This window comes from Vanrija albida, assembly GCF_041260175.1.
Source record: "Vanrija albida strain AlHP1 chromosome Unknown contig_6, whole genome shotgun sequence".
NCBI lineage: Eukaryota > Fungi > Basidiomycota > Tremellomycetes > Trichosporonales > Trichosporonaceae > Vanrija > Vanrija albida.
In genome coordinates this window covers 1,888,787-1,907,195 of record NW_027191425.1, presented here as the reverse complement: position 1 = coordinate 1,907,195, position 18,409 = coordinate 1,888,787, and the positions used below count along the sequence as shown (strand labels likewise).

At 64.7% G+C, this 18,409-nt stretch overlaps 6 protein-coding genes across 6 annotated transcripts; 4 read left to right on the top strand and 2 right to left on the bottom strand.

The window, feature by feature from the left end:
* Window positions 1-386: 386 nt before the first annotated feature.
* Window positions 387-1,114, bottom strand: Q8F55_008122 (uncharacterized protein; the record flags this gene model as incomplete). Its single annotated transcript, XM_069356526.1, has 2 exons — window positions 387-926; window positions 974-1,114. The coding sequence occupies 2 exons, from the start codon at window positions 1,112-1,114 to the stop codon at window positions 387-389; spliced, it is 681 nt and encodes a 226-aa protein (XP_069206367.1).
* A 1,634-nt stretch (window positions 1,115-2,748) lies between these two features.
* Q8F55_008121 (uncharacterized protein) lies at window positions 2,749-3,608 on the top strand (the record flags this gene model as incomplete). Its single annotated transcript, XM_069356525.1, has 3 exons — window positions 2,749-3,113; window positions 3,167-3,471; window positions 3,511-3,608. 3 exons carry the CDS (start codon window positions 2,749-2,751, stop codon window positions 3,606-3,608), a joined length of 768 nt encoding a protein of 255 aa, XP_069206366.1.
* Window positions 3,609-3,896: 288 nt separating this feature from the next.
* On the bottom strand, window positions 3,897-6,595 carry Q8F55_008120 (uncharacterized protein; the record flags this gene model as incomplete). Its single annotated transcript, XM_069356524.1, has 4 exons — window positions 3,897-3,947; window positions 3,982-4,177; window positions 4,223-5,982; window positions 6,224-6,595. 4 exons carry the CDS (start codon window positions 6,593-6,595, stop codon window positions 3,897-3,899), a joined length of 2,379 nt encoding a protein of 792 aa, XP_069206365.1.
* A 2,985-nt stretch (window positions 6,596-9,580) lies between these two features.
* Q8F55_008119 (uncharacterized protein) lies at window positions 9,581-13,320 on the top strand (the record flags this gene model as incomplete). Its single annotated transcript, XM_069356523.1, has 4 exons — window positions 9,581-9,673; window positions 9,916-10,037; window positions 10,146-11,730; window positions 11,788-13,320. The coding sequence occupies 4 exons, from the start codon at window positions 9,581-9,583 to the stop codon at window positions 13,318-13,320; spliced, it is 3,333 nt and encodes a 1,110-aa protein (XP_069206364.1).
* A 622-nt stretch (window positions 13,321-13,942) lies between these two features.
* Window positions 13,943-14,685, top strand: Q8F55_008118 (uncharacterized protein; the record flags this gene model as incomplete). Its single annotated transcript, XM_069356522.1, has 2 exons — window positions 13,943-14,337; window positions 14,379-14,685. The coding sequence occupies 2 exons, from the start codon at window positions 13,943-13,945 to the stop codon at window positions 14,683-14,685; spliced, it is 702 nt and encodes a 233-aa protein (XP_069206363.1).
* Window positions 14,686-15,214: 529 nt separating this feature from the next.
* Window positions 15,215-17,522, top strand: Q8F55_008117 (uncharacterized protein; the record flags this gene model as incomplete). Its single annotated transcript, XM_069356521.1, has 3 exons — window positions 15,215-16,773; window positions 16,808-16,916; window positions 16,953-17,522. 3 exons carry the CDS (start codon window positions 15,215-15,217, stop codon window positions 17,520-17,522), a joined length of 2,238 nt encoding a protein of 745 aa, XP_069206362.1.
* Window positions 17,523-18,409: the final 887 nt, after the last annotated feature.

Genomic DNA, 18,409 nt, shown 5'->3' with positions numbered 1-18,409 from the left:
GGCATGTCTCTGGCCATTTACGGACCACCACACCCCTGTGTCATTCCCTCCCTCGCCACTGTTGCGAGTTAAGTGTACCCGACTTGGACGCTTCCAGGCCAGAAGATCTAGCGTCACCCCATCTTTAATGCATCCATAGCCCATCTACAATGGCCCTAGCCCAACTTCACGACGGCAATGTCTCAAACCTCGTCATCAAACTTGCACTCGTCGTCGTTTGAGCAACGGTGGCAGAAACGGCGCTTAACGAAGCGCTCAGGCAGATAACCAATAGAAATGTTTGGCACCCAGCAGCGCGGGAGACCGTCGGCTTTACACTTGCCGCAACGAGAACGGTGCTTGAGCTCCTTCCAACTGGCAATGGCCCATGACACGTCCTGGAATTGTCAGTGTTTGCCCTGGGTTAACAAAACACTTGCCCGCTTGAACGCCTCCTCCGTGTCCCAGCGGTTCTGGCACACGAAGGCGAGTGATGCCTCCATGGGGTCGATGACTGACTGGGATCCTTCTGTGTGGGGGAGGGCGGTGGCCTTGACATGATCGTCGGTCATGATCCCGCCGGTCTTGAGCGCTGGGAATATGCGCGCAATCAACTTGGTCGACAGGGCTTCGATAAACTCTTGATGCCCCTTGCAATTGAGCTCCTTCGGGAAGGCACCCTTGAACCAGGCATCCATGCCGTCCTTGATCACGCTCTGGGTGATGCGCTGAACTCCGTCCAGCGACGCTTTGGTGACGATCGGCACAATCGAATCGAACAGCTTCTCAGCAATCTTCTGTTGTCGCTCCTTGATGGTCTCGCTGACGTTATCACTCATCGACTCGACGATTTGGTCGACGCTGGCTAGCAGCGCGGGGCAGAGAGTGCATTGGGGGGGTGGAGCGTTCTCTGCACTCGCGGCAGCGGGAAGTTGGTCGTCGTTCCCCTGCCAGTTGTCAGCGTGCTCCCTTGGCGTGGTCTGTGGTTACTCACCTTAGCAAGGTTGTTGTTGCCCATGTTGACGTCGTCCTCGTTGAGCTGCTTGGGAGCGGGCACATCCTCGTCCTTGGGCTGGGGGGACGAACCCTTGTCGCCCTCGAAAGAAGGCGAGGGCATGGAGGAAGGGCAGATCATGATAGGCGGACGTGCGGAAGTTGGCTCTGAGCAAGGTCGGATGAGGGACAGGTTGAGAGAAAGGTTGGGTTGAGGGAGGAAGAAACCGTGGTGTCGAGGGAAGATTGCGAATAAATAGTGGGCAGGAAGCAGTCGGCATGGGTTTGACGAGCAAGGGAAGGCACGTCTGGTGGGGCGAGAAGCGCTCGACTCGACGCGCGGCGCGTCGCGAGTCGCCCGGGCATGCTGATACGGCTGGTTGGCCTCGAGGGGAAGGTGCAGCCTAGGTGCAGCCAGCCGTGCCGTGGGGGCAGTCATCGACGTGCGTGCGTCATGCCTTTGGGGGATCGTGCATGCTCAGAACAGGGTGGGTGCGGCGCGGTCCTTTGGCCAGGCGTCCGAGGGGCCGAGGGGTCGAGGCCAGCAGCAGTGGGGGGCGACGGCGCGAGCGTGGTCCCGGGCCCAATCCTTGGGCGTGCAAGTGATCGTCGCCGTCTGACCCAAGCCTTGGCGAGCGAGCCGCGTGCAGAGGTCGCGTGCGAGGGAACAAAACCGAGGTCTGTGCGGGGCGCAGCACCAGCACCAGGGCCAAGTCTAGCAAATGTGTCCTTCCTCGGGTCAGGCGCGTCGACCTCGACAAGTCGCACATCCCCATCGGCGTTGACTGGAAAGAACCGGCGGTCGCTCGCTGCCTGGAATGCGACGACGGGGGGCTTGCCTCCTGCAACCTCGTTGGAGTGCGGAACCGAGCACGATAGCCGCTCACGGCCACAATGCGTTTCAGCCTTATCGAGCCGCCTCGCCCGGCTTGCAGCGACCTCCCCAGCAGTCCCACCGGTATGTGACTGATACTGTCAGTAGTTAGAATGTCGTAGTTGAGTCCTTGGGATGTACTGGCTTCAGAATGACCGGGCCAGCGGCCCGAGGGTAAGTGCTACGGGCACGCGACGAGGTGCAATACTGAGGCGGGGTCAGAAATACTGGGATTAGGAAACGCCCAGTCGTGCGGCGCGGAGGCCACGACACTGAGTTTCCGAACTGTGGGCGCCGAGGCCATCGCGTTGAGCGGCCAGTGAAGCGTTGAGCTTTGGGAGCCTATGCCGCGAGGACAACGCCACACCGGCAACGTGCTGCAATGCTCTTTCCTGGGCTTGTAACGAGCCGTGGGCGTCGCAAGTGTCGCCGTGATGCGTTGATGTCGGGTATCACGAGTAGGCGAGTGTCACTGTGTGCCGGCGCTTGCCTCCGTCTCACGCCGCTCGGCGTCCCCCGCAGTGGCCGTCGCGCGGTCGCCGGGGTTGTCAACGACGATTAGCGAGTGGAATAGCGCCAGTCGAATACTTGACGGCCCTGCCATCCGCCGTTGATCGAGTACGCATCGAGCGTAGCAGCGTCACAGGGAAGCATGGCGCAGTGTTGCAAAGTGGGAGAATGTGCGATGGTCAAACAGCGAGGTGTAGGCGATGGGTCGACCTGATTTCCGCACAGGGGCTCCGCCTCCACTCCCTGGTCGTCGGCGGCGGTGGTGAGGGGGTCAAGTACACTAGTACACGTCATACGCCACGTGGCCAGGCTCGAGCTACCTCGCGACCACCCCGTCATCGAGCATCGACATCGACGCGACCACTCTCAAGCCGTTAACATTACACCCCACAATGTCACGACCACCGTCCTCGTCGACGACGCCACACGCGCCCATCGCGCCCATCGCCCCACCAGCAGTGCACGCGCTCGCCGCGCCCGTGCCGGCGCTGGTCGACGCCGCGCTCCCGGCCTACCTCGTGCCCGCGGCGCTCAAGGCGCTGACCGACAGCGCGTCGTACGCCGTCCACCGGCGGCTCGAGGCCGAGCGCGAGGCCGAGGGGTCGGCAGAGGGCGCGTTCGCGACCGAGGCCGCGGCGGCCGCAAAGGGCAAGGGGAAATCGGCGGCCGCCGACGCCGTCCCGGGCATCGTGGAGGAGGCCGTCGCGACGCGCATGGAGCGCATCGGGTTCATGGTCGGCGGGTTTATCGCTGAGAAGTGGGTCGGGGCTAGCGGTGAAGCATCGTATGCTGACGCCGACGCCAACCCAGGCTGACCGCCGCCCGCGCACCCATCGCATCCCACCTCGACATCATCAAATTCATCTGCAAGGACCTCTTCCTGCACGTCTACGGCAAGCAGATTGACAACCTCCGCACCAACCACCGCGGCGTGTTCGTGCTTCAGAGCCACGCGTTCCCCCCGCTCGGCGCGCTCAGCAGCTTCCGCGGCGCCGCGGCAGACCTCGAGGCCGCCCGCGTCCACCTCGTCTTCCCCCAGGCGCTCATCCAGGGCGCACTCGCACGCCTCGGCATGGTCGCGACGGTCACGGCGGAGAGCGCCCAGCTGCCCCAGTGTAAGTTGACCCACCAAGCAGCGGTCGCTCACACCGCAGGCACATTCCAGATCCGCACGGTAAAGTCAGGCGGGAGCCACCCCCCTCCATCCGCCGGCATCCCACCCACACCCACCCGCGCGTCCCTCGGCGCATAGCCCAAACTTGTTGTACCCAGCTTTGATACCATTACAATGGAATACCCGCTACGTAGAAAGCAACTACTAGCACGCCGCTATCGTACAATCTTGTTCAGCGATCCTGTCTACGCGAGGCCACACGGCCGCGATTAGAGCGCGCAAGCGCAAAAGGGTGCCGAGTATCGCCAGTGGCGATACGTCGACCCGGGAATGAAGACGCAACAAAGAAACAAACGAAAGAAAAAGTCTTGATTTCTACGCTCTGTGCTCGGGGGGTTGTTCTTGATTTAATTGTTTTGTGAAGGTTCAGCCGCTCCTCGGGTCGTCCTTTGGCACCATGGACATCCAGATACGGGACTGGGGGTTAGCCATGAACAGCACGTCTGCTCACCTTGAAGATGCGGAAGTTCTCCTTGGTAAGCTCGCGGAAGTCGACGCGCTTGTCGGCCTTGAAATAGAACGTGAGCTTGCGCCTGTCCCATTGGTACTCGGCGTCGACAATCTGCATGGGCAGCCCGCGCTGGACCACCTTTTCGCGGCAGATCATCATGGCGTCGTATTCTTCCTTGAGCTTCTCCATCATGCGGCTGTGGGGTCAGCGACACGTGCCCCCGTGCCCCATTGTAACTTACGCTTGCTCCTCGGGCCCGCCGCTCGACTTGGTAAAGATGCGCTTGGGCATGACCTCCTTGGCCAGGGGTCCACGGGCTCCAATGCCTCCGCCGCTCATGTCCATCTGAGAGCCGCTAGGACCGACGCCAGAGAGAAGCGTGTTGAGGTCGGCGCCAGTAAAGTCAAGGCTACCGGGGGCTGGTGGGCGAACGCTCAGGCTGCCGTTGCGCGTGTGGCCAGAGGGGCCTGGTGACGCCGCCGACCCACCCGCCATGGCCATGCCCGGAGGCTGGTGCTGCGACGCGCCAGAAAGAAGCGCAGCAGTCGCTTGGCGCTCCTGCCACTCACGGACCTCGATGGGTGTGAGCTGGTCAAAGACAACCGTTCCAAGGTCCGATCCACGGTCCGCCTCCACGATCACGCGGTCACCATTCGAGATGAGCAGGGTGGGGTCCGGGCAGTAGAAGACGTCACGGCGGCCGGCCTTGAACGTAACGATGTAGAGCGGTGTCGTCGGGGGGAGCGACGCGAGCGGCGTTCCCTTTCCGAGGTCGGCCAGTGACAGCGAAGAGAACGACGACGGCGAGGTCGGTGCTGGAGCCGGAGCCGGAGCCGGAGGCTGCTGGGAAAAGTAGGTCGACGAGTTAAACCCAGCGGACGGGGAGCTATTAGACGGGAATGGCGCGGTGAAGCCACCACCAAACGCTCCATTCTGGAACGGCGGACGGCCAGGAGGGGGAGGCTGGCCGATGCCACCAAAGTAGCCAAAGCCAGTTACGTTCGGGCGGCCAAAGACGCCGGGGGCGCCGGCGCCGAACCCCGGGCCTTGGCGGAAGGGCGCGGGGGCGAGCTGTGGAGCAGCGCCGAACCTGTCAAAGCCAATAGGCCCGCCGATGGGGCCGGCGGCAGGCTGGGGGCCGCTGCCAGCGCGAACAGGACCGCCGATGGCACCGGGGCGTCGTTCGTCGCGCATACGGTCCTCACGAATCCGGTCGGGGCTGGCACTGGATGGGGCAAAGGCAGCCGCCGCTGAACGCGGCTCGGCATAGCTGCCGAAGCGGGCACGGGTCGCTGGGGCATCGTCGCCGAAGAACGGCTCGCCCGGAGGGTTGGACCTCGCAATTGGGGAGCGCGGGCCTTCAGTGCCGAACCCAGGCAGGCTCGATGCTTCGAGCTCGGCCTTGCGCGAGTCGTCCACCTGCAGGCTTAGAGCGTTGCCGAAGCGGTCCGGCAGCAACTCGTCATCAGTGAAGCCAAGAGGGCCCACACCACGGCGGGGCGCCGGTGTCATGCCAGAGCCAGGCTCGTTGAAGGCCGAGCCAAAGCCGCGGCGCCCAGAGCTACCGACGACCGACATTGAGTGGCGACGGCTAGACGTGCCTGAGCGGCCACCGTTGGCCTCCTCAAAGCCACCGACCACCGACGAGTAAGAGGGCTGCTGGGGACCAAGGGCGTCGGCCACCGAGTTGGACAGCGCGGATGCCGTCTTGGGAGAGGCCCACGCACGCGACCCAAAGCTTGTCTCTTGCGGTGTGCGAAAATTGGCCGCAACGTGTGCCGATGACTTGACAATGGGCTCCGGGTCTTCGCGGTCCATAAAGGGGCGCATGTTTGTGGAGAAGGGCGACAAGTTGCTGCCGTCCTTGCGCCAGCTCGTCGGCTCGTCAAAGATGAATCCAGCAGCGGCCCCAGCGCTGGCGCCGGTGTTACCGCCATAGTTGTCGAACGTGCTCATGGGCATGATAAAGTTGCGGTCGGGTCGCACGCCCGTGGCGAGCGACTGAGAGCGCGAGCGCGAAACGTTTGCCGGAGCGATGGGCGGCGAGTAGCCAGATGAGTCATTCGGGAGCTGGGGTACCGAGGCCGAGGGAGACGTTGATGGCGACGACGAGGGTGAGAACGTCGGGAACGGCGATGGCGATGAAGACCGGGACATGGTTCGTTCCTCAACGTGTGATGAGAGCGCTCGGACGAGGGTTGAGGGCTGGAAGAGTCAATACTAAAACACAACCCACACCCACTCTGTGGTCAATCTTGCTCTCGGCGACAGAAAAGCTGTTTGCTCGTGTGGGCGGAACGGGCACAGCTCCTTGGCTGAAGCGACCGCCCGCTCGGGAACCGCCAATCACCCCAAACTCGCTGCCGCCGTTGACGCCGGGCGATCCCCTACCAGAGGCGGGGGACGAGCTGGGTAACCGTTCGGAGGGCGGCTGGGATGTTGCCCGCCCCTTGGATGTCGAGAGGTAGGGATATCCAACTGTGAACGAGCGTACTGGTGAGGGGCGAAATTGTGTGTCGCTGGTTGGGGGCGGCGTCGAGCCGTTCTTGGCCTCGGCGGTGGTAGAAAAGCCGGCGCCGACGCCCGGGGAGCCCGGGGTTGCGGCCTCGGCCATGGCTTGGTGGGATTGCTGTCGAGCGCGCGGATGGGCCGGCGCTGGTGATTTGATGGCAGTTGTAGAGTGGGTGTGTGGTTGCGACTGTTCCCCACTCTGTTCACTCAATTGTTGTGTCGCGCGACGCCCTTGTGTCACAGGGAAAAAGGGCGCAGCGGATGGCAGCGGTGGGGTTGGGGCAAAGTGAGTCAGAGACGACGTGCTGGATGGTGTCGATGGACAAGTGGTCGTTGCGACGATCCTTTGTGCGATGGACGGTGGCGTGTAGGCGGGTGGGTGGGGTGGGTGGGGTGTGTGATGAGGATGAGTGTGGAAGAGTGTGTGGTGTGGGGGGGGGGAGGGGGAGGGGGTCGGTGGGTGCGAGCCGGTGGAGACGGGCTTGGCTTGAAAGGGCTTGGTTGGGTCAAGCGGTCGAGCGGCGTGCGGCACGGGCTGGCGGGCGGATGCAAGCTTGAAGGGGAGGGGAGAAGACGACGACGAGGAAGGCAAAAGAGAGGAGGGGGAGGATGTTGCAAGGATGCGTACAGGCGGCTTGGGTGCCTTTGGATGCACTTGTGACTCTTGGGGGGTCAATCACACGTCCGCCGTCTGTCTGATCACTCGACTGGCGCGGCGCGTGCAAGTCTTCCTTGAACTCGGGCGGGGGTAAATCTCACAACCGGGGACCCGGGGGAGGGCAAGCGGCGGCGGCGGCGGCAAGGTGTGAACAAGGGTCAAAATGGGACAAGACACTGAATCCGGCTGCAAGCGGCGATGGCGGCGGGGCGGGGAAGGCGGCGAAGGCAAAGGCGCGGCGACAAGTCGGTCGGTCGAGAGCAAGGCGGCGGCGGCGGGGAAGGCGGGGAAGGTGGAGGCAAGAGAAGCAAGGCGCAAGGCAACGGGGCAACGAGCTTGATCTGCGTGTGCGTGTGGCGAGGGCGCGTGTCGGTTGTTGCTGTCGTCGTCGTCGTTGTCGATTCGTCGTCTACAGCGTCGGTGTACCGCTGTGGTGTGTAGATCGTGTAGAGGGAGTGATACGCGTGGCGCAGTCTAGGATAAGTCTATGGGGGTGAGCGAGGATGTGGGAACAAGGGTGGTGGTGATGGATTGTTAGTGGCGACACGAGATCAACGCCGGCGAGACCTACCTACCTTGGGCCAACGGTGTGGGCGAATAACTAAACGGGTCGGGTGCAGGCGATGTCGCGGGCCGAGAGTGTGTCGTCGTTGTAGGCTACTCTGCGCTCTCTGATCACACTCGCTCGCTCGCGCTCTCTCTCTCTCTCCCTCGACTCTGCCCTGTCGGAATGAGGGGCGGGAGTGGGAATGCTAGTGTTGTCGAGGTCGCTCAGTGTGATCACACGGCGACGAGCGAGCGAGCGGGCTGGGCTGACTTTGACCCTGCCTTGCTCTGCCTCCTGACGTATTTTGCCGCGGAGGGGCGCGCCGCTTGATCGACCATGCACTGGCGGGCGCCCCGACAACTCTCTGCACTTGCCACGGCCGCGGCGTTTGGTTCGTGGGGGTGGGCGGGCTCGTGACCGGGTCCCTTGGACCGAGGCAGCAAGCAGCAGCAGCGGCGGCGACGCCGTCTGGCAGCGTGGCAGCATTGCAGTCTAGCAAGAGTCACGAGAGCGGCGCGTCAGGTACATTCCGCTGCTTGCATCGTCGCCTCGCTCGCTCGCTCGCTCTGGGTTTCACGCGAACCAGTCTTTTGACTGTGGGGTCAAAATAAGGGGCCACCGGCAACCCACACTGCGACGCCGGCGCCCTTGTTAAGGATCGAGGAATGCGACAAGGAGCCATGGAGCCAGCCAGGAGGCCATGCGACCCGACGACGAATCAACTGCTCCTCAAACAACATGCCCAATTCATTGTGCTCGTCGTCGGTCGTCGTCGTCGGTGATGCAGGTGGATGCCTGCGAAGAGGCATGGCGAGATCGGCCCAAGTGTGCAGTCTGCGGCGAGCCCGTGCCCCTCCCTCCCTCCCCATGGCTCGGCCCGTGTGCGCACAGACCTGGTTTCTGGGAGGGGACATGATCATGCATGCCTTGGCCGTGCAGAAGCCAACAGAGAACACGCGTGCGTCCTCCCTCCCCCTTGGCCGAGCTTTGCCCTTGGAGCTTGTCACAAGCGGATCTAACTCCGAGCCAGTGGGCAGTTGGCGCCCCGCGCCCCGCGCTCCCCGCTCTAATCGCAGCCGCTACGGTTGAGATTGTAGCCGAGCTGGGAGCAGCCAGTGGGCGGGCTGGCTCGCGGGCAGACCGGGGGCAGGTGGCACTGGACAACTTTTGGTTCTCGTCCACGTGAGAGACCCTGAATTGATGAATGCTAATCGCCACCTCACCCAGGCGCATCTTGAACAAGGCAGGCGAGGGTGACGCGGCCGCCTGCGAGATAGATTAACAAGCCCGTAGGTCGGACCGAGAGAAGATGAGAGAATGTATCCATGCGACAGCGCCAAAAGCACCACTGACGCACCCGCCACGCCCCGCCACGCCTAGTCAGTGTCACCCGTACACCGTATCAGGCCTGCAATGGAAGACGAAAGAACTCGAAGGGGCGGGCGTCTAGGCTTGTAGTAATCAAGTGGCGTAATGGCCGGATTCGGCCGTCAAATGGCACAACACTGACGAGTTGCCATAGTTGCCACACGCGTCGTCACTGCTGCGGCGGCGGTGGGCGATGGGCGATGGGTACAATGACGCCTTTCTTAAACCATCCTACCTGCTTACTTAGTAGCGACCATCTTCCCTCCCCGTCCGTCTCCACTCCGTCTCCCACCGTTCATATTCCTTCGCCCCCTCCTCCTCTTGCACACTGCATCAACTTGCAACAGAGTACACCTCGTTGCAGCTGCTCGCAGCATCACTGTCCTTGCCCAAAGCTGGCTCAACACCAGCAGTCACCTGCCTGCCTCGCCGCACATATCACCTCACCCAACCCCGCCGGCCCGATAAGGCGGTGACGAAGCGTCGATAAATCAACCCGAGCCACTCAACCAGTCATGGTTGTCATCAAGGCTACGCTGCGCGACGAGACTCGCCGTCTCAGCTTTGACGCGCGCGGCTTCCCTCCGTACGAGGAGGTCCAGGAGAAGGTGAGTAAATGTCTTGGCTTCGCTGGGTGGCAACTGCGCCGGACCAACTGCGGCCGACAACGCGTGGCAACACTGCCCGCGCCGACGGCGTCTGTCGTCACTGGCAGCGACAGGCTCCAACACGCTCGCTACACATGCGCGCGCGCGCGCGTTGCAATGTGCACATGTGCATGCGCGCATGTTGTCTGGCGCAACATGAATCACCGCCCTCTCGCCCCTCTGAACCGTCACTCACGTCACAGCTCCGCGCCATCTTTGACCTTCCCTCCACCGCCCACCCGTTCTGGGTCAACGTTCTCTTCTTCCCCGACGACTCGAAGCCGTCACGCATCAAGTTTAAGCAGCACGTCTGCGACTCTGCCGAGTGAGTGATCGTCTCGTCGCTAAGACAAACCAGCTGACGAATTCCCTCCCATCATTCCTCATTCGGCCGAACCTCGTTGCTCCATACGATCGACACCACTCTACACAGATACGAACTCGCGCAGCAGCCCTTCCTCCGCGTCAACGGGTTCCCCAACCCCATGCTGGTCTTCACTGTCCTTCTGTCTTCCGACCCCAGGCTCGCGGAGATTCACGACTTCCACCGCGCTGGCTCGATGCAGATCGAGAGCCGCGAGCTCGACGGTCGCATCCACGCCTTTGAGAATGACCTCGGCCACCACCACCAGATCCTCATCTCGCTCGAGGACAAGCTTGAGAACTGCCGCAAGGAGGGCGACGAGCTCGGCGTCTCGTTCTGGTCGGACCGCGTCGAGGAGAAACGCCGCGCCATCCCGCCTCTCGAGGAAAAGCTCCGCGAGGCTCGCACGACCAAGCGTCTCATTGTCGAGGACCTCGGTGGCTTCCGCGACGGTGTGACCTTCCGCCAGTGGGCGGACAACAAGGAACTCGACGACATGCGCAGTCTCCAGGAGACGGACCAGGAACTCGCGGCCTGGCAGATTGAGAACAGCGATCTCGACACGTCGGCTTTCCCGCCGCTGGAGACGGTCCTCCGCAACACTTCTCGCCACCACCACGGGCACCGCCACCACCACCGTCCCACGTGGGCCCCGCCCCCTGGCCCTCCTCCTGGATTCCCTCGCCCCCAGCGCCCTCCCGTTGGCACTGCGGGGCTTCAGAGCGTCCGCGAGATGCTCCACACCGCTGGTGAGGCGGCCCCCGCGCGCGAGATTGGCGCTATTCTGGACCGTTTCCTTGTCCACTTCCAAGGCCAGCTCGTCGACACTCTCGATGGCTTCGCCGCCCGCATTGCGCCAACCCCGGCCGAGGCTACCCCGGCTGCGGCTGCGGAAGCCGCCCCCGAGCCCCGTATCCCGGGCGCGTTCGTCTCGACCGCTGCGCCCTCCGAGGCCGCGCCTGCGTCCGACGCAACCGCCAAGGACAAGGCCAAGCCATCTACCAAGCTCGGAAAGGGTGGCTTCCGTCACAAGCACATCACATGCGATGGCTGCCTCACCGGCATCCGTGGCATGCGCTACAAGTGTGAGCAGTGCCCCGACTACGACCTGTGTGGCTCGTGCCTGCCACTCCTTCACACGTCGGACCTGCACCCCGCTACCCACACCTTCCGGACCATGCTCCACCGCGGTCTCGAGGAGCGCATCAAGTTTACGACCACCGGTGCCGAGTCGCAGCGCCCGTCTCACCGCACCACCGCCCACCCGGCCACGTGTGACCTCTGCTCTCAGACCATCATTGGTGTTCGTTGGAAGTGCCTCAACTGCCCCGACTGGGACTGCTGCAGCACGTGTGCCAAGTCTGTGGACAACACGCACCCGGGTCACAGCTTCGTCAAGCTTCACAAGCCGACCGACTATGTGACTAACCCTACGTGGGACGCTCGTTACAACGTCAACCACCCCTTCGTCATCTGTGACGGCTGCAACGTGACCATCCGCGGCCCGCGCTTCAAGTGCATGCACCCCGAGTGCCCCGACTACGACCTTTGCGAGAAGTGCGAGTCTGCCCCGGTGGCGGTGCACCCCGAGACGCACCCGATGCTCAAGACCAAGACGCCTCTGCACGTCAAGGTTCAGTCGAGTTTTGACCCTGTGAGCGAGCACAAGGACGAGTCCATTCGATTCTGCGTCTCTAACCGCGACCGTAAGGCGCCGACGAAGCGTTCCTCCCGCACCGAGCCTGCCACCACCCAGGGCGAGTCAAGCCGTGCTGGGAGCATCCGCAATGTCCGCAATGTGACCACCGACGACTGGAAGCAGCGCGGCAGCGAGTACGCTCAGACGCTCGACTCCATCGTTCAGTCGATGAGCGCCATGAACCAGCCCAAGGTCCGTGTCCGCGGTGGCTACGTAGTCTCGCGTGGCCCCACTCCCAAGCCTTCCTCGCCTGTCGACGACGAGATTCCCCAGCTGCAGGCGCCCATTGCCCCTACCAAGGTTGCTTCAGTGCCGGAGCGCCTTGCCACCCCCAAGGTTGTTGGTGCCTTCCCCGTGTCGCCCCCCGTCATGGAACAGAAGGTGACGGCGCCGGTCACTCTCCCGATTGCGGCTGTCGACTCGCTCGAGCCTCCGTACGAGGTGCGTGCCTCGTCGCGTGCGGCCTCTTTGCCTGCCTACGAGACCCTCGAGCCTCCCGCCGAGGCCTCTGCCCCCATCGAGAAGGGCAAGGGCAAGGCACCCGCCCAGTTCGACTCGCTTGAGCCTCCGGTCGAGCCGGAGCACAAGGTGACCAAGGTGACACCGGCGTACGAGTCACTCGAGCCCCCCGTGACTGAGCGTGAGGACCCGATCGCCAAGATCATCGCTTCGGCTGCCCCCAAGACTGAAGCTCGCGAGGAGCGCCACGACCCTATCACCAGCGTCATTGCCGCCGCGGCCATTCCCGCGGTCGCCGTCGCAGCCGCCGTCGCTGCTGCCGTTGCCCCTGCTACAACCAAGGGCACTGCTACTCCCAAGGCTCCGGCCAGCCCCAGTGACGTCTTTGCCTGGGTCCGCCACGCGACCATCCCGGCGGCCACCACTCTCCCAGCCGGCGCCGAGTTCACCAAGACCTGGACTGTTCGCCACTTTGCCGACGGCTCCGACTTCAACTTTGACCACCTCCGCCTTGTGCTCAAGACGGACGGCCTGCTTGGTAACGGCTCGGCCTCGACCGTCACCTTCACCCCGTCCGCCGTCGTCAATGGCGAGGACGTCAACGTGTCGATTGACGGGCTCGTGGTCCCCGACATGCCTGGCAAGGAGATTATCGAGCTCTGGCGCGTCGAGGATGCCAACGGCGTCCAGTACGGCCAGCCTCTTCGCGTGAGAATCAACGTCGAGGCGAGCAACTCTGGCGAGAGCTCGCTCCAGTCGTCGTCGTTCATCCTTCCCGAGGCGCCTACCCCGGTGCAGCACACTGGTGACTCGTTCTACCTCCCCACTCCCAAGGACGCTCTGCGCTCGCCGGCGCCTTCGGCTGCCGAGCTGAGCGAGCGCCTGAGCTCTGTCGCCCCTTCGACGATCGACGACGACGAGGTGGCGTCCAACTTTTCATTCTCAGACGTCGATGTCGACGAGATTGAGCATGTGGAGCCTGTGCACACGCCTGCCACGCCTGCGACCGAGGCTGTCGAGGACGACCTCGCCGACGACTACGACTTTGTTGACGAGACGGCGAGCGAGACCGAGGACGGGTTCTAGGCGCGTGTGGCACGAGGCGGCTATTCAAAGCAAACATGATTTGAGCCCGATTTGATTGTAAAGATTCGTATCCGATGACATCTGTTGTGCGAAGTTGCTTGGGCCGGCGTGACGCCAGAGTGCGCTTGCGCTTTGGCAATGGCCAGGCCGGTGTGTGCGTGCACTGACTGCAACAGAGTTTAGCAGGAGCCGTCTTTGTGCGCCACTCGAAGTGTGGCACTCTTGCGCGTTGGGGAGAACATTGGTGGTGTGTCCGTGTGGCGCGGGTGCGCGGGCGCGCCCTAGCGCACAGTGTACGCGGCCAGGCCCAGGCTGACCGGCTGGCCCATGAGACGGGCGGGCAGTCGACGGTGTAGGCGGTGCGTGGTGCGTGGTGCGTCGTGTTGTGCGTTGCGTTGTGCGTGGTGCAAGGGGGAGGGGGGGGCATGTCTGCAGAGATAAATGGCCACGACGGGAGTCACAACGCGACATTTGCACAACACCCACGCGACGGTGACGGCGACGAGGACAAGGCCAGACGCGACGAGACGAGGCCCGACTCGACTCCGACCCACCCGCACGGCCAGCGACCCACTCACCCCCCGAGTCCGCTTCGATTCCTCGCCCCCGCCCGCGACTACCAATGCGCACCGAGAAGACTGAGAGCACGCGAGCGTGGCTGCAGGTACTGTCGGCCACGCGCGCGGCGGAAGCGCGGGGGGTAGCCCGGCGCGGGTCGCCCGCGCTGGCGTGGTCCCCGGGCGCGTCGGACGCGGGCGACGCGGGCTCGGCGTCGAGCGCCGAGTCTGAGAGCGCCGAGTCTGAGAGTACGGCGAGCACGTCGGCGTGCACCACGCCCCCGCGCGCGACACGCCGCAAGAGTCCTGTCGGGGACGAGTGCGAGCGGCGGAGCAAGGCGCGGCGTGTGAGCGGCAGCAGCGGCGGCGGCGGCGACGACGACGGCCCGCGCTGGCGCGACGCGGCGCCGAGCCCGTCGAGCGCGGCGAGTCCTCTTCCCCCCGATGACACCGAGGACGAGTATGTATCACGACGGTGCTCGGGCCGCTGACGACGCACAGCCCGCTCCCCACCACGCCGCCAGAGTACCTCGTCACGCTGCTCCTGCGTGCCGGCAAGCAAGAGTGCGCCAGCTGCGCGGACGAGCGGGCTGAGCACGCCACGGCGCTGGAGCGCGAGCGGGCGGCACACGCCACAGCGCTGGCCGCGTCCGAGGCCGTTAGCGAGCGCCTCCACACCCGCCTGCATGCGGCCCTCCGCGCCCTCGACCAAGAGCGCGAGGCGCGCCGCGTGACCACCGACATGCTGCTCGACCGCGTCGCGAGTCTCGAGCGGGCGCTGCGGCGGGCCGCGCCGGCGGAGGAGTGAGAGGTGGGGCGGCTTGTACCTGTTGTTGTGATGCTATTGGTTTGAGCGGGGGGCGGTCGCGCTGGGCTTTGGTGTCGCAGATGGGCCACTATCGTTGGCCGGGCGGATGGCTGCGTCGACGGGGAGGAGGGAGGTGGCACCTATAGTGAGTGTGGCGGTGGCACCTCGGCGACGGCGCGACACTCTTGCACCGGCGCACCGACCGCTCGGGCTCGGGCAACCCGCACGTCGGCGTCGCATCTCCGTCGGATGGCGATCAGCCATGCCCCTGGCAATCCTCGTCGGCCATCTTCTCGTGGCGCGGTCTGTGCGTCGGCGCGACGGCGAGGAGCGGCACGCCGCCCGCCAATCCCCACGGACGGGATCGTCGGCAGCCCACACACGCGCATCGCCTGCCGAGTGAGCGTGCCCACGGCCGACGAGTGGGCTGTGAGTGGGCGGTGCGTGAGCAGACGGTGCGACGGCGCGAGGGCTACATAAAGGCGGCAGCGGCGCGACGTCCCCCCCAACGCGGCCCTTCCCAACCGCAATGCTCCTCCTCCCCGCCCTCTACCTCCTCGCTGTCGCGGCCGCGCAGGCCCCCACCCCCACGACGCCGCCCCTCGCCGCCGGCACGGCCTCTGTCCCCCCCGCCTTCCCCCCCATCCCGCTCCCCCCCGGCCCGGTGGCCGTCCCGCCCCTCCTGCCCGCGCCGCACCCCCCGCTCGGGGTCTTCTGGCCCGTCGCGCAGCCGCCGCTGCCGGCGCTGACGGCGAGCGCGCCGAGCTTTGCCGTCACGCTTTGTGCTGGCAAGGGGCGCGGCCGCCGTGCTGGCTATGGCTACGACGGTGACGGTGGTGACGACGGTGACGACGGCGCCTATGGTGACAACGGTGACGACCACGACCACGACCGCGGCCACGCCCACGCCCACGCCCACGCCCACGGCCACCACCACGGCGGCCACCACCACGGCGGCCACCACCACCACACCCCCACCACCCGCACCTACAACCTCACCATCACGTACGCCGCCGGCGACCCCGACGGGTTCGCGCGCCGCCTGACGACGTTCAACGGCCTGTTCCCCGGCCCGACGATCGAGGCGCTGCAGGGCGACACTATCGAGGTGACCGTGCACAACGGCATCGACACACCCCAGGCGATCCACTGGCACGGCATGGAGCAGCGCCACACAAACTACATGGACGGCGTGCCGGGCTTCACGCAGTGCCCCATCCCGCCCGGCGGCGCGTTCACGTACCGCTTTGTCGCCAGCGCGGCTGGCACCTACTTCTACCACTCGCACTATGGCAACACGATGTCTGACGGGCTGTTTGGCGCGCTCGTCGTGCACTCCCCCCACGAGGAGCGCTATGACGCCGACTACGTCCTCTTCGCGTCCGACTGGAACGACGACCAGAGCGCGCTCATCCTCGACGCGATTAGCGACGTGCGCAAGGGATACCGCGGCCTGCCGGTCGTCGCCATGCCCGACGCCATCACGGTCAACGGCGTCGGGCAAGTCGACTGCGCCACGGTCCAGGCCGGCGTGGAATGCCGCCACAAGGAGCCGTACGAGCTGCGCCTGCCCGCTGGCGCGGGCGTCCGCCTCCGCATCATCAACCCTGGCGGGCACGCCATGGTGCGCGTGTCTATCGACGGGCACGAGCTTGAGGTGGTCGAGGCCGACGGAACGGCGCTCGTCCCGTTCAAGACGAAAGAGGTGCCAGTCAACAACGGGCAGCGGTACAGCGTCGTCGTGGAACTCGATCGCGAGCCCGACACGGCCGCGTACATCCGCGTCAATGCCGCGACAAACTGCCAGAACCCGCTCGTCAAGTTTACTGGCCTCGGCGTGCTGCGCTACACTGTGGACGGGGTCCCGGCCACGGCCGTGCCAGAGCACGACCCGTGGCCCGATCTCGCCGACCCGCAGACGACCCCCTGCGCCGACTTTGACGACGCGCTCCTCGTCCCCGCGCTCGCAGAGGACGCGCCGGCCGACACCTGCGCCGCGGCCCAGCTCGACTCGCACTCTGGCGTCTTCCTCGAGCCGGTGAGCAACACGCCGTTCCTTGCCCTCGCGTTCAACAACACGCCGTACATGTGAGTAGTGAGCTCGACCTGCCGCTAACCACAGCAACTACATCAACTCGCCCTTCTTCTCCGAGCTCAAGGACGGGCGCGAGCTCAACGCGTCCAACGTCCCGTCGGTCACCTTCAACAGCGACGGCACGGCCGACCTCATCGTGCGTAACGCCTGCGCCGCCTGCTCACACACCCAGATCAACCTCCTCGACCCGCAGCCCCTCGCCCACCCGTTCCACCTGCACGGGCGCCCGTTCTACATCGTCGCGCGCGGCAACGGCACCATCACCACCGCCGACATTCCCAACCTCACGCTCAACCTCGCCAACCCGATCCGCCGCGACTCGCTCACAATCACGCCCGGCACGTGGGTCATCCTCCGCCTCAAGCTCGACGACCCCGGCGTGTGGGCGCTCCACTGCCACATTGGCTGGCACCTCGCCGTCGGCAAGATGGCGGCTGTGGTCGTGCGTCCGCGCGAGCTCGGCAGCCAGGTGCCCCCCGCCGAGTGGGACGCGCTGTGCGCCGGCACCGACGTCGGCGAGATTGGCCCGCGCGGCCTGTTCAACGAGCGTGTCCCGCCCCAGGCGCGTCGCTCGCTCGAGTTTGACACGCGCGCCGCTGCCGGCGACTGGCGCCTGCGTTCCGAGCGCATCAAGCGCTGGTTTCAGCACGTCGCCCCGCCACAGAATGAGCACGCCGCACGCCAGGCCCAGTGGGAGCGCTGGGTTTCAGAGGCGCTTGTGGCGGCGCATCCTGAGGCGTGAGCCGGCGCCGGTCACGCCTGGAATGGCTTTCCCGCGACGCCGGGCAACGCCCCCCCCACTCCCAACACCGCTCTGGACAATGTGAATTGAGAACGCTCTGCCAAGAGCCTCGGGCTCGTGGGAAACCCCTATCGTCTCATGCAGATATGCTTTACGTGTGTGTGCTTGGCAAGTTAATCATGGCGGTGCGAGTTGTCGCCCGACAAACTCAAGCCCACTCACGCCAGGTGCCACTTGAGCGCACACAGACTAGATCGCCACGGACACCGCTTCACCCACTGATCGACATGGCACGCACAGCTTAGCTAACAAGCGGAGATTCGCAGCGAAGCGAGCACCGGTTGGCGGGTGTAGGTTTGCACCGGTCTGGTGGGCCTCGGAGTGAGTGAGATCTGGTTGTCGTCCTTGGGAGCTCCTAGCGGCGTGGGTGGGGGTGCGATTCGTGAAACACGGCGCGTGATGGATACCGTGTGATGGCATTGGTCGTGAGAATGCCGAAGAATAAGGAGTGGCGGAACATGGTCAAGCGGTGCGTGTTGTCAAATGTTTAATCGCGGAATTACGTTTGTCCCGGCGACTGCAACCAACTCGCCCTAGCCAAATTCATAATAAACATAATTGTGTTTATACTTCCGCTATTAATACGTACTCCGGTTAGTATTTAGGAACCCCTGGGTCGTGGGTCAAATGTCAAATCGGGGCTGACAGTGGGTTTCCCTTCCCTTAGTTTCGGTCGTCGGGCGAGAGTATCACGGGCCAAAAGTTCCAGACTCTTTCGACCGCGGCGCCCACCAAAAAAGGTTCCACGACCGAGGAATGGGAATGCTGCCTGCCTGGGCTGCCTGGGCTGTCTGCCTTGCCCTGCTGCTGCTGCTGGAGCGGCGCGG